This window comes from Callionymus lyra, chromosome 8, assembly GCF_982586985.1.
Source record: "Callionymus lyra chromosome 8, fCalLyr1.hap1.1, whole genome shotgun sequence".
Classification (NCBI taxonomy): domain Eukaryota; kingdom Metazoa; phylum Chordata; class Actinopteri; order Syngnathiformes; family Callionymidae; genus Callionymus; species Callionymus lyra.
Genome location: NC_141825.1, coordinates 10,518,883 through 10,533,775, shown reverse-complemented (window position 1 = coordinate 10,533,775; position 14,893 = coordinate 10,518,883). Strand labels below are relative to the sequence as shown.

General features: G+C 39.4%; 1 protein-coding gene across 1 annotated transcript in view; it reads left to right on the top strand.

Annotated features, from left to right (window-relative positions):
* The window catches only part of mrpl23 (mitochondrial ribosomal protein L23), a 29,398-nt gene extending 17,569 nt beyond the window's left edge, over positions 1-11,829 (top strand). The window contains exon 5 of the mRNA XM_087796697.1: positions 10,949-11,829. Coding sequence (XP_087652823.1) covers positions 10,949-11,116 — 168 coding nt within the window. The 3' untranslated portion in view covers positions 11,117-11,829. The remainder of the gene's footprint in view (positions 1-10,948) is intronic.
* The last annotated feature ends 3,064 nt before the right edge of the window (positions 11,830-14,893 follow it).

Here is a 14,893-nt window from a genome sequence, read left to right as displayed (position 1 = left end):
TAACTCTTTACCTGAAAAGCCGGTGTCAGACCACACGCGTATAATGCTGACTCAGGTGTATATGATTTAAAGAACTTGGGACACACGGTACCTCTGGAAATGGAGTATCTTCATGTCGATTTCTTGTAATGCGAAAGTTTACAATTGAATTTGCCACATGCGGGATCACATAACTCGCAAAGAAACATGTTTGAAACTCTTATAAAACAAGTTTTTCTTGCCAATCAAAGCGTTCTCCGACTGATTTGAAAACATCACTTTTGAATAAAAATGTGTGTGTTTCATAAGAGCTCAGTGGAGGGAGAACATGAATTATAGAGAGCAGAGCTCCTTCTTAACCATCCCGTTTGGAATCTCACACGCAAACCTTTCCTTTTTTCTTTTCTTTTTTTTTCTCAGGGCTTATTCTGAGGCTCTTTGAGTTTTTTTTTCTTCTTCTCAACTTGTCGGATCATCGCATTATTCGTGTCTCCATAAATGAGAGATGAGGGAATCGTGTTCAATATGATGATATGTGTTGAATAATGATTTACAATTAAATTTAGGTCAAATCCAAAGTTTTTGTCTTTAATCTCATATGAGATGATTGAAACTCCACTTGTCTCACAGACGTGCTTTGTCGTAACCTCCCTCGATTTCTCCCCCCACCCCCGACCCCTCGCCCCGTAATGACAAAATTGCCACTTTGATCGGCCAATCGGCTCGCAGCGCCGCCCAGGGTTCTTCGCGGGACTGCCACCGGCCTGATAAAGCCATCTGATAGGCCCCTGCTGATGCATTTCCTGTTTTGGTATGCTTCTTCGTTTTTTATTTTCTCCACCAGCTGGCCCTGCATTCCTCAGAGTGGGAGAGAGGGGGCAGGGGCACCGCCTGGATGTTTATGTTGCATGTGCATGTAGGGGTGACCGTGTGTTTTTTTTTTTTGTGCAAGGGTCTCAGTGTCTGTTTCCTAGCCTAGATTGTTGGGAGCCGGGATGGACGGAGGATGGTATTCTTGAAATTGTGTGGGGGGTGGTGGGGGGGGAGTTGTTTACATGCGTGGGTAAGGAAGAAATGGGGGTACGATGTGGGGGTTGGGGGTGTGAATGACATAGATGGAGGGGATAATGATGGCGAACAGCTGTTTATGCGTGTGTAATGGGGGTGGGTGGTTCAGATGGGTGCAGTTTAGGTAAGAGGTGAAACAGACCGAGGCAGGGTTGGCGTCAACTTTATGCCGCCAATGAATTCAACTACGGTTTTTGGCTGACGTCGCCTTCTATTTTTTCGTGTTGTTGTTGATTTCGGAGACCGTGCCGTTCAAGATCGTATGAATCGAAAGTGTCTTTGTGGGTGGCTGAGTATGTATTTAGGTGCTCATGATCTTTTCCCGAGAGCTCTGTTACCAGGGTCCGATGTCTCCAGTCGTCGGCTGAAGCCCGAGACGTGCCCAGACATGAAAACCACCTCCACACGCACTAGGAAACAAACGTACACACACCACCCGCACATACCACCGTTTGTCTCTGGGCAGAAATATTGGAATATATATCACTGGACACCGAGTGTGTTTGGAGGGCCCTACGATGCAACCTTCCTATTTCCAGTTGAAACCAGAGATGATACGTTCTGACCCAAGTGTCTCGTAATCCTCGTATCTATAAACGGACAGCTTTCACAATGAGCTTTGCACATTATTAATTTCCCCGTTTCGTTGAATGGTGTGTTTTCCTGGTTAACCTTGTGTCATAATCCTGGTCTTTAATCTGCAAACAAGATCACAACATTTTATATTTTTATGGAATTCTATGGAGAACCGCATTGAAGGATTTTAATCGATAATAATAATTCTGTGACTTTTGTCGACGGACTTGATGCACGTGGTGGTGTGGGAAAAATATTAATGTACCTTCACATTACTGTCTCGACCTTACCTTTGATTTTATATTTAACATAGTTCGTTTATGGTTTATATTTCAATATGTGTGTAAAAGAAATGATTCGATTTTCTTTTTTTAAATTTACAATCGAAATTTTTCAATTTATGTGTTGCAATTCCCACGCAAGATCCCGGCAATGACTGAGGACGAGAGGATAGTATACAACTAAAGCTGATGTTTGGACATATTCTGATTCTTATAAACTTGTTCTGGATATTGCAACTGTATCGAAATTCATTGTGTTGAATTTATGTCGAGATTTGTGTATTGCTAGAGCCAGATTACTAAGTGAATTATCAACATAGTCTTTCTTCTACATTCCATAACTCTTTTTTTTTTTTTTTAAACAAATTACATAATGTTTGATGTCCATTAATTCTCTATGTTGTCTTTGTCGTGCTTCAGTGTCAGTATATGAATATAAAAACTATTCTCGGTGGCTTCTCAAAACAAATGCAGCCTAAATAAAGAAATGAAAGTTAAGATTTGTTTTAAATAATGTTGTAATGACGGGTGTTATAAAAAGCAAATGACCTTTTTAATAAGTGTATTTTCTTGCCTCTCACCAAATATTTAATTCAGTGTTGTGGCCTTTTTTTAATATGTGATGGATTGTTGTTGTAGCCGCCTGTTTAGATGTAGAAATATATTAAATAGATAGTGCTTCCTACTCGCTCATTAAAATAATATTTGGGGGAAAACCGTAACTTGTACGTCACCATGTGCAGTTAACCAGTAGTGGTGATGTACAAGATGTGTTTAGTATAGATGTTTATCAGATCAGGTACCTGCAAAAATCTGTTACATCCAAGGACCAGCATCATAGAAAAACACCCAGAAATAAACTACTTGAAAAGGTCAATCGAGTGTGTGTGTGTGTGTCAGTGTCTGTCGCTGTTTGTGAAAGTCCATGTACGTGTGTGTGTGTTTTTGTGTAACAAAGATGGAGTGAGAGTGAATATCTGGCCCACCCAGGGGCCTGGCAAGCAAAGATGTTTACAATCATCAGGCTTCATCTCCTAGCCTGCTCCCTTACATCAGCTCTGCCGGCCTGAGACATTTCTCTCTCGTCTCTTTGATTGCAAATTGAAGAACCAAAAAAAAAAGAAGTTTCAAATCATACAGTCTGGTAATACAAAATGTAAACTGAACCAATTTTGTTTGTTTGCTGTCTACCTCATAGATGTCATAGAAACAAAAAAAAAAAAAACATGTTTAGTTTTTCATACTAATAATTCAACCCAAATGTGTATGTACCAAAAAATAAGGTTGAATATATTGAAGATGCGCTTTGTATTTTCCATCTTCAATGCCTTTTTTAATTTATACTCTTGTAAATTTGTTCAGTAATTTGCTTACTATGTCTATATGTTTAAATGAACAAGCTCATACACGCCTTTTCAAAAACGTCCTGCAAAGCATTTTAAAAATGAACAAAAAAAATAAGGCGTCCTCATCAGTTTATGAGGACGCCTAATTTTTGTGTCCATCAATTTGTTCAAATATTTAACATTTTTACTTTTAAATTCTTCTTTTGGATGTTGTTAAAGAGGACTTATCAACCTCTATACACATCTTCTTGTAGCGTTACTTTTAAATCGATGCTTTATTTATATATTGTCTGTTATGTTGTTGGCGTAAGGCGGGCTTGATTGAATGCAGGAAAAAAAAGTGTCATGGAAGAATAAAAAAGTAGTTTAAATCCCACAAATAAATCATTCAGGGAAGATTTGACACCTATTCTACCACGATGTACGAAACTCTCCGTCCTAATGACTCTTTAAATTGTCTTTTCGACTTACCCAACTTGTATCTGAAGCGCTTGTTTAACAAGATTGTTTTGACTAAATCTCCTCACTCGTGATCAAATACTAGACATTTCAATTTCTTTGCACTAAAGCCTCCACTATCTCGAAATCTGCTTCACTCTCATTGCCTCGCTGCTGTCCCCAAGCAACCCCTTGAGAAAACCGCAGGCTTTAACCTCAACCGAGCATAATGTAAAATCCATTTAAAAGTTTTATAAACATTCAACTGAATGGAATTTTCCTCGTTTGATTTTATGGTTGTATGGATACAACTGTTGACATGAGCTGGCCAGTGAGCGCTGTGTTCAAGGGAAACGACCTGGACTGATCGCAGAAGGTATTTTTTTCCCATACAGAATCGGTAGGATAAAAGGGGAACTCAATTTTAATCCGATGATCGGTGAAACCTAAAGGAACTGGAATCATACTTGTTTTTATTCACTTTCTTAATGGCTGCCAAAATCTGTAATCTTACAGGACGACCACTTGCCAAAAATCCTTCCAATAAACCGCTACTTGTGCGTCCATCTGACTTTGGTTTATGGGGCCCTGTTCACTTGTAATTGGGAAGTACGACCTTAAATGAACCGTAAATAAAAAATGAAAAAAACAAGGGAAAAGTATATCTTGTTGACTTGTCACAATGAGAAAGTTTGGGTAGGATCGCACCTAAAGAAAAATACAAACCGGGCAGCAGAAGACACGAGTTGAGAAAAGGAAATTCTCTCTCTTAGGAGCTGCATTTGAATGAGCCACTTAACCCTTTTTAAGTGTTGGTCACTGGCCAACAAAGGAAAAAACGGTGGTCTCTTGTAGTCTGCAACAGTTGCTGAAAAAGAGCATGATGCATGTTCAGTAATACACACTCTCGCCACAGACACTGCAGGAGGTTGCCCTCGGCTCTAATCCCTGTAACCTCACCACTGTGGTCTCTGTCCGCCTGCTTCTCCAACTGTGTGAGCACGACGGGGAACACCTCTCCGTCTCCCTCGCAAACTCACACACTTAAGCGCACAAACCTCATCAATGCTCATGTCTTAACCCACACCAGCCACACGACCCACAGCCTGGTACTCCACACCACTTCCCAGTGGGCCGCGTTTCGAGTGCGACTATTACTGTACTAATTCCTTATCCAGAGCCGTGTAGGTTCTTCCTCTCACTCTTGCTGGTGCAAATCCCTCTCTTCTTAAGTTAACCAGCAGATTGTTTGGTGTGTATGTTGGATTGAAAATGGGGGAAATGTAGCGTTGCAGTGGTGGTAAGAATGTTGCCGGCTAATACTTGGAATGGCACCTTAAGTAAGGCACTGTGGGATCATTTTCAGGCAAACGTATATGTCCAATTTAATGTAGGGACCAGCCCTTATTTGTCTTTATCTTCATCCAAAAAGACACACTGAGGGAACCTATTGCAACTGAAATGATAGCCTGGGAGCTTACACTATACTCTTAAAATCTCATTTATTTTTTTGCAATGATTTCTAATGTCGAGGCCTCAATACAAGAAGAGCACCATGGAGGTTTTTGGATGCTTTTAGGTGTGTCTTTTTGGACAAAGACGAGGACATGTGAACGCCGGTCGCTATATACAGTATATTACCATCGACATACATTTTTACCTATAAGTTCAAAAAGGAACACATAACTCTGAAAATGATACCAACCCTTAGTCGACATGGGGAGACGCAGAGATTGAGTGAAATTTGAATTTTGGGTAAACTATCAATCTACGGTCCCTGGGTAAGTCAGCTTTTAAATTGGTGCAAACAGGCTTCCTCCATGAGCTATTTGTATCTCTACTTAAAGCATTGTAGAAGTTCAACGAGACTAGTTTACATTTCAAAAAAACTTTCATTTTTAAAAAGACAATAGAAAAAGTATCTAAAAGGCTAAATATAATTCAATATTTTATGACTATAAAATGTCCTCAATGTGACAGTGTATATCTGATATTTAATTGTGTATTTGTATAATTTAGTTTGTGGTATTACAAGTATACATGATTACATTTTAAAAGCAGAATGACTGCAGCTTAAATAATGTAAATCTTTAAAAAGAAAAAGATGGTTGTTCAGAGTTAAGACAGATTGTCAATGTTACAGTTGGACATTTCAAGAACACACACCCACTTGGGGAGTTCTATTGTGATTCTATTATTAAAGTTTGTGGTTGTAGTGGAGTTTCTTCCTCTTTATTTATAGAGAGTAGATCTTGGGTTCATTTGCCGCCTGAGGCTTCTCCTGGGATCGAGTATACTGCAAACCAAAGCTGCAATAAGATGAGGTGAACATCTTCCAAAGCTGCTTTTTGTTTTTATTCTTATATTTGTAGCTCGACTCCTGCTCCCCCAGTCTGTTTCGCCGCCCACCCAGATGCTGTTGTGCGTCTCATCCGGCGATAACTTTTAAGCCTTGACTATTTCAGTCCATTCATTTCTGCGGGTTTTTTAGTTCTCACTGGAGATTGTCGTCGCTGCCTACGGTACCATGATGTTCTATTCAGCCGCACAGGAACCGGCGTTTTGAAGTCGACGCCTAAGAACAACTGTGACTTTCATATTTCATACTTGATTCTAAACCTATTAATAATGCACGACTTCCTGCTCACATTTCTTCGCGTCGATTTTTTTAAAGACTGTTCCTTCAACATAAACCGTGTTTTTACGCAACACCTACATATAACTCATGAAGACCAAACCCAGCCAGAAAGAACACAGTCTCTCTATTGTTAGCCCTTTTTTTTCCGTCTGTTGTTTTACACCATCTTTCCTTCAGTGAGGCTGGAAACAGGATTATTGTACCCGGTCATGCAATGCCCCCCCCTCCCCATTCCACTGTAGTACATCCACATGGGAAGCGGAGCTGAATCACAGGCTGAAATGTTCTTCCGTGTGTCAGTCAGAGTTCATAGGCTTCATGCTTCCAAGTTCCAAGAGTCGCGCTTTGTCACAAATTATAGTTTTTTTCGGAGAGTTGAAACGGTACGTCAGAGTCAGAAAATAGTTTATTGCCAGAACAACATAGAATAATCTTAGGTGCACATAAAAAATAAAGATGATGAGTCATTCTCAAAGTGAAGGTCCAAGCTGTGTAAGACGGAAACTGTTCCTTAACCCTTAAGCCTGAATCGGTTCTAACGTGTGGTGGGTACACGACACGGACTCCCAGAATTGTTCATGCCATGAAGGAATCAAGGAGGGTCGCCAGTCGACTATGGTCTTTTTCCATCTGCAACAGTAGCAGCAGAGTACCACACAGTGATGGAAGATTTGGCAACCATCCTAAATGTTAATGTCACACCCACAAAAACTTTAACTTGACTTTAACGGCTTCAAAAACATGTTTGCGCTCGAGTCCTAAACACTTACTGTATCCTGATTTTTTTTTTCCTTTTAGATTAAATTCCTGTCGTTTTCCCGAATTCGCTGAATAAAGAGCGTGATTAACTCGACTAGTGACGCATATTGAGCTAAATGTCTGCCGTGTAGTCGGCCAATCATAATTCCTCCTGCTTAAACTCCGCCTCTCGATTGGCTCAACCGGGAGACTGCATTTCCAAGATGGCTGCGGATTGTCTTCAGATACTATATCCACATTTTAGACGGTCTGTGTTTTTAAAAAGAACTGGCCGGGTGAGGTCCAGCCCAGTCCGTCAAGTTGGAGTAAGAAAGTAAAACAAAGTCCAACTTTCTATCCAAATTCCTAAGATGTGCGCGAAAGTATCTTTTCCCCTGGAGGTGAATGGCATTCACCGACCAAATGTACAAGTTACAACGAGTCTGAGTCTCGCTGCTGTGAAAACAACACGGTGAAACAAATTGTTGTCACTAAAATTAATTTGACAGCTGTCCCCAATCAACCGGTCTTAAGTCTGACAGTCGTTCTCCGATGTGACACTGGACAGGCTGACACGCTAAATACACACTTCCTGAAACAGGACAAGTCTTTGAATTGGACCTCAATAAGGAAACACACACACACACACACACACACACACACACACCGAAGAGGAAAAGTGAGATGGATTGGTAGCGAGTCAATGACAACATTCGCCTTCGAGTCTTCACCCCCCCCCCACCCCGTCTTTTTTCAATTGAGAGGGAAACTGTGGATGTAATGGGTTGTTCATGTGCGTAAGAGGAGTGAGGGAGGAGTGTTTTTGTGGCTCCTCGTCTCGGATCACAGTTCAGTTCAATTGGAAAGATGAAGGCAAGATTAAGACTCCACGGAGGAAAGAAACATGAGGATTTCTGTGAAATTGACGTGCCGTCCTTTCACTGTTTCCCATGTGAAAACGGTATTTAAAACGCGATTTGTATAAATCTTTTGACTCACAGTTTATAAATATGTTTTCATGAAAGCATCTTAAAATGTGTTTGTTTTACGTACTTTAATGTACAGTATTTAATGTTTTTTGTCATCAACTAAGGGAGGGAAATGAATACGTATATATATACTTTTTTTTGTGTATTAATTTCTTTCATTCTATAAGGGTAATTTGCTTTGATTTATTACATTTATTTATTTATTTTTATTTGGGGATTTCTATCGATAAATGTTAATTAATACAATTTCAGAATATTTCTTTGCTAACTTTGGTTTCTGTATTTTTATTTGTATACTTGCCTAAAGTGCTCATATAGTTCCTTCATTCATTTTCTGGTCCACTCGCGGGGGGTTGGACTCTATCCCAGTCCTTCAAGCAAGAGACGGGGGACACCCTGGACAGGACGCCAGTGTGTCGCAGGACACACAAATGGTACACATGATACAACCATTCATACACACACTCATACCTTTTTTTTGTGTAAATGAGTTGCTCCTGCTTTATATATTGCCACAAAATATAAAGATTTAACTTAAATATATGTTGTTTATATGTTATCTCCATTCAGAGATAAGAAAACATGGACTCAAGAAAACGCAACATACAGTAAATTTACTAAAATAATTGGTGACAAAGTGTGTTAACTTACCAAAACACTCTCAAAGCTGCCTTAAAATGGCTGTTACCCACTGACCTTGACCTTCACGCAGCAGTAAACATGACACACGTCTATTATTTTAATATGGTATGTCAGTTATTTTAGATTACAACCAGAGTTTGTGTTTAATTATTATAAAATGTGTCATCTTTCATGTGGTTTTGGTATTTAATATGGTAACAGGATTGATAGTACTATTTGAAACATTGTAGTTTCTCTGAAGGAATATTGAAATAAAATATGTAGTAAGCATTTCTGAAGGATCTTTCACATTATGAAACACAGACATACAGTCTGTTATCAATTAACGGAAGAGAAAAAAAAAGAAAAGTTGAATATTTGTGTGGCCTCTCTTTCCTTTTAATTCCTGTAAACTCCAACACTGTGAGTGTAAACAGTATAATATTACTGGAAATTCCTTTTCAAGCCCACTTCATTCTCAATTTTCAGCTGAAAGAGCTTCCTGTTATCTCTCGTCCCCTCGGAATTGAACAATGCCGTATGGTAATTCTGTTTTTCTCTCTCGGTATTTTCTTTGGGGTCGGAGAGGAAAAAGTCGTTGTCACATCTCAGCCAAACCATTTCATTCATGTCCACAAAACAACATTCTTGATCATTTAAAACACACAAATACTATTGTCTTCAGAAACTACTCTACTGTTATATAACACATTTATCCCTGCCGTGAAAATATATCAGACCGTGACAGCAGAGGTGCTGGTGAGCTACTTTTATCTAAGCACTTGTATTTTAGCGCTTTGGATTCTCATTATTACTCTTTTTTTTTTTTTAACACATTTTGTCTCCTGTAATGATAATAATCTGAGAAATATTCCTCTGCTTTACATTATTTTTTGTAACAAGTAAGTAAGTAATTTTTTATTTATAGAGCGCTTTCCCAGACCAGGGTCACGAAGCGCTAAACAATCAAAACAATATTCAATAAAGTATATACTTTAAAGGTCAAGATAACACTGAGAACAACACAGGAGTTCCAGAAAATCAAGGAAAAACCCACACAAATAGAAATGTCTTAAGATGTTTCTTGAAAGAGTCAGTAGACAAAGTAGCAAAATATGTCACGACACAGTGAATTAGTGTTACTCTTTTTTTAAAGTAATCTTTTCCTCCTACAATAGTGAAAATGTGTTATATATTCATCCTTAGTTGTGCAGTTGTGTGACTTTTTTTGAATAATGTGTAGCAATATAAGGCATGACACAGTGTTTTCAATTGTAGTACCAGATTGTATATTGGACTTACGCATTAATAGGGTGTAAACTGTACTGCTTTAACATACATAGTGCAACCATCAACAAATCCTAATTCACAAAAACAAAAGTTAATGAGAGATTAAACGCTTTTATTGATGTTTTAATAAGAGTTTGTACGTCTGATCAATCTTGTTGTATACTAGTACATTCTTGGTCTAGAGTACTCTTGGATACATCTATTACCGTCAACATCAATTTAACAGCTATCGGAAGTTTCTGTATGTTTGTTGACGACCATTTGTTGTTCCTTAGTTTGACTTAACCTCTGGTATCTTCATAGGTCATCACGTCAACATGAACATTAAGCTACTTTGTTGTTGTTTTTTTTTAAATAAAGTTCGATGGGCCTCATAAAGTTTGACACGTGTGCAGTAGTAGCTGCAGATCTACCTTCGGTACCGTTGACCGGGACTAGAATGGATTTTCATCGAGCGCCAATATCTAAGACGTTTAAAAAACGATGGCTAAGAAGTACAGTAAGCGTCCATAAAAAGTGAGAATATACGAGTCGAGACTTGCACCCGCTGACCTGTCGTGTAAGTGTGCAAGTGTTTCAGTGAACTGTACTCCTCAGCGAGCCCGACAGACTACGGTGGGCCAGCGGTGCATTAGCTATGGCCAGAGATGGACTGGTATGGAATAAATAATGGATACCATCCTTTCCTCCTAAATAAATCAAGACCTGGAGAAATGGAGAGAGAGAGACGAGGGATTAGATGCGAGAGTTGGTGAAATTGAATGCCAGGAGAGAAAAAAAAAAAGGAGACCATTTGTACAACTTGTGAAAGTAACGTTGAGGGGGGGGGGGATGCATGTCCTAAAATCCCCAGCAAGCATCTCACACGATTCAGGAGGTGAGCCGACTCTAAAGTCACGGATTTTCTGCGCTTAAGTTACCAGCTATGGCGAGAGGAAGACGTTTGCACTCATTTTTATTCTTTTTTCTTTCTTTTTTTTTCAGGCTCAGGGTCAGACGTTCACCTTCCCCGACATCTTCCCCGAGAAGGTCGAGGCGGAGACCGAGGAGAACTCACTCGAGTCACTCCAAGACCAGCACATGGAAGACCATAGACGGAGGCTGAAACCTGACCCGCGGAGAGGCGGGGTCACCAACTGGTTTGGCCTCTGAGAGACACCGCTGATGGGAACTCTTTGTGTGTGGTGGTGCTCCGCTGGAACCGATCCATATCGATTTACAATGCAACTGTTTTCATGTCTCTTCTATTTCTGAAAGGAACACGTGTGTGTGTGTGTGTGTGTGTAGATATCCTCATGAGGGGTGTGCGAGTCTCTGCCAGGTCACTAATGGTAACCAGAATATATTGAAACAGACCACCATTTAGAAACTCCTTCACCTCGCATAACCTTGACATTCGTTTCTCTTGTTTAAACTCGTCTTCTCCGGCTGTCCCCGTTTGTCCCCCCCTTGCCCCGGTCCTGCCCCGCCACACTGGGGTGAGCTTATGGAGCGGTATTCCTTGTTGTTTTGACTCCCGGCCAGTTGGATCCGACTACATGGACAACCCACATCCTCTCTCTTTTTTTTTTTATTTTTTTTTTTTTATAAGCTCTTGTTGGATTAATTGACCACTTAAAGTAAACACAATTTAGATGTTGTTTCAGCGAAGATACAACGTGAAATTTGTCGAAGTGTATTTTTCACAGGAGCAGTTCTCGCCCACAACGGCAAGAGAAAACCCAGCCTTAGTTGTTTTTTTTGTGTGTGTGTGTGTGTGTGCGTGCACGTGTGTTTGTTCAACACATGCAGGCGCCGCCAGTGAATCTGTCTTAATTGTAAGTGATGTTGGGAGTAAGAGCTAATAAACGGTCACTTGTCCAAAAGCGCTCGGCTTACTTTTTTCACGTATTCTCCTCCTCGCCTCATCTCCCATGACTGCTCAACGACTGGCGCTCGTAGACGGCGTTTGCCACCACGAGAGCTGGCGTGCACGTGTGCCAGCGTGGTCTGGTAGCTGTTTTGACGAAGTAATGATCTTTGTATGAACCGGGCCACTGCAGGATTGAGCTCTCTTACGGTAAAAAAGCGCCCCCCCCCGCCCCCCCTCCTCGCCGTGACCACTAATGCTTGCCCCACAACGAAGGTCTCGTCCACGGCCTCATCATCCGGGGCCAACTCGGCCATCGCTAAGGAGAACGTCAATATTGATCCAGTTGGCCCCATTGTCTGCTGCCTGGAACCTCTCAAACCCCTGCGTCGCTTTAGAGCGATCTGATTTGGAACAGAACATTTTGTCCATTAAACGCTCTTCCCGTTCATTCCTTCTGACCTCTTGCCCGTTTCTTCGCGCTGACCTTCATGAGGTGAACGGCCCCTGAGAACACGGTGTCTGCTGCCCCGACAAAGAATCTCTTTTGTTTGACCGGTGAAGCTGAGTCACTTTCTCCTTGATGGTTGTGCTAATATTTTTCCCCCCGAAGCCATGTTCAGAATAAAGTCATTCCACAGTCATTGTCAACTAGAGTTTCTAAGAAGGAGAAGGAGAAAAAAAAAAGGTGCCACAAACTGAATCAAGTTCAGGTCAATTTAGGCCGTTTGAAAATAAGGTGCAGAGTGAGAACTCTTGGTGACGCCACCCGTGCAATCTCAAGTCATATCTTTACAGCATCGGACACCGATTTTTAAAGATGTTAAAGTGAAATCTGATTTAAAAGCACAAACAAGTGTGAAAATAACCTGAGACATAAGAGCAACCACTCAATTCAAATCTGCTGCTGTGGTGGAGAAATCAAGTTCCCCCGACCGCTGCACATGGAGATCCAAAAGTACAGTGGATACAATTGTTTTTCTTAAATATCTTCGTGACAGTATCAATGTGAAAAAAAAATGCTTAAAATTGTAAGTATCTCATCCATCTTTCTCTTTTTCTTCCATCTATCTCTTTCTCTATCTCATCCATCTATCTCTCATCCATCTATCTCTATCTCATCAATCTTTCTCTCCATCTCATCCTTCTATCTATCTCTCATCCATCTACAGTATATATCTCTATCTCATCCTTCTATCTCTCATCCCTCTATGTCTCTATCTCATCCATCCATCTCATTCGTCTATCTATATCCTATATCTCTATCACATCCATATTTCTCTATCTTATCAATCCATCCATCCATCTCTTTCTCTCTAACTCATCCTTCTATCTCTTTCTCTATGTCATCCATCCATCTCATTTGTCTATCTATATCTCTATCATATCCATATTTCTCTCTCTATCTTATCAATCCACCCATCTCTTTCTCTATCTCATTCATCTTTCTCTCTATCTCATCCATCTATATGTCTCTCTCTCTCTCTCTCTCGCTCTCGCTCTCGCTCTCTCGCTCTCTCGCTCTCTACCTTATCTCTATCTCATACTTCTATCTTGTACATTTATCCAAAAGATTGGGGACATGTGTAGACAGAGAACCAACAGCACACACATTCATATAAATATTTGATCTGAAGTCAATCACATACTTGGACTCAAACCAAATTACATTTAAAACTTAATTTATTTACCTAAACCTGCATCACAGTGGTTTTATTTTATCTTTTTTTTTGTTGCATTTTTGCTATGTTTAAGCCTCCTTGCCTTCTGATCTGTTTTGACTACTTTAATACTTAAGCACAATCCCATTACTTCATTTGGAAATACTGAATTAAGACACACAAATTCCAAGTATTTAAAACAGATTATTTATCAATTACTTTTTATATCTATGTGTCCAACAAAAAATAAACATTATGACCATTTTATCATCATAAAAGGAAGGAAATTACCTGATGAATGTGTTTAACTTTTATTCCAATAATCATGATATAATGCTTGATGTTTTCCTAATCAGAGAAACAAAAACTACAGATTTCCATTCTTTAAGTGATTGCACATGTTTAGCAGCTGCCAAATCTGTGCTTGGAAGGTGAATAAAACAGATGATTGCTTCTCTCTCTCTCTTTCTCTCTCTCGCTCCAGACAAGAATTTGCGGGGTCGACCTCAAAACAAAGTTAACCTTCTAACCTCTGAGGCAGGATAAATGCCTTTTGTATTGTTTTGTATCACATTCCTTAACATTTGGAGACTTGCGCCGTTTAAACATCAATAAACTACTCTGGCCATTGCAAAATCAGCCGATCTTGTTTTTCAGCTCATTAGAAGTTCAAGTCTCGGAGGTCCTTTTACTGGGGATATGTCTGATTCACTTAGGAAAGACTAAAACCAATATTTAATAAACATTTGAATCACAGCTCAACATCTCCACAGCAGCCGCAGCTTTTCCATTTGTGGGTTACTGATTGAGAACTCAACTGTTGTTGGCTTTTTTTTAAAGGTTTCTTTTCACAAGACTGACTCACTTCCTACTTTACAATATGGTAAGTTATATTTATTTATATCAATACAACTATTTCTGACATATCAAGAATGAAGAAATATTTAATAAAATCTGCAGCACAGGTACGTTTTAAGTTTTAAATGCTGCGTTATTCTTGGAAAATCAAGTTTTATGGTAACTTTCCAGCTAGAGACCCTTTGACTGGTTTAAGTAAGTAAGTAAGTAAGTAATATTTATTTATATAGCGCTTTTCGAGACCAGGGTCACAAAAGTGGTAAACTGTTCTGTCTGTGATGCTACTTAAGGAAACGGTTGCCTTGTAATAGCAAGACTATAAGTGTTGCTGGATGTTATTAAAAAAAAATAAAATAGAGAGACAAAAAAAACAACGATATGGTATCAAAAATATAAATTTAATCGTAAATTGAACACATTTTTTATTATTTTAATTTAGGAAAATTCTAATTCTTAATCATTAAAAAACCTTAAAATACTTTTTTTTGTTTTGTTTTGTTTTTACATTAAAAAATGTTTATTCTAGATTTTAATTCTGTGCACAGCTATTGGTTTTAGCTA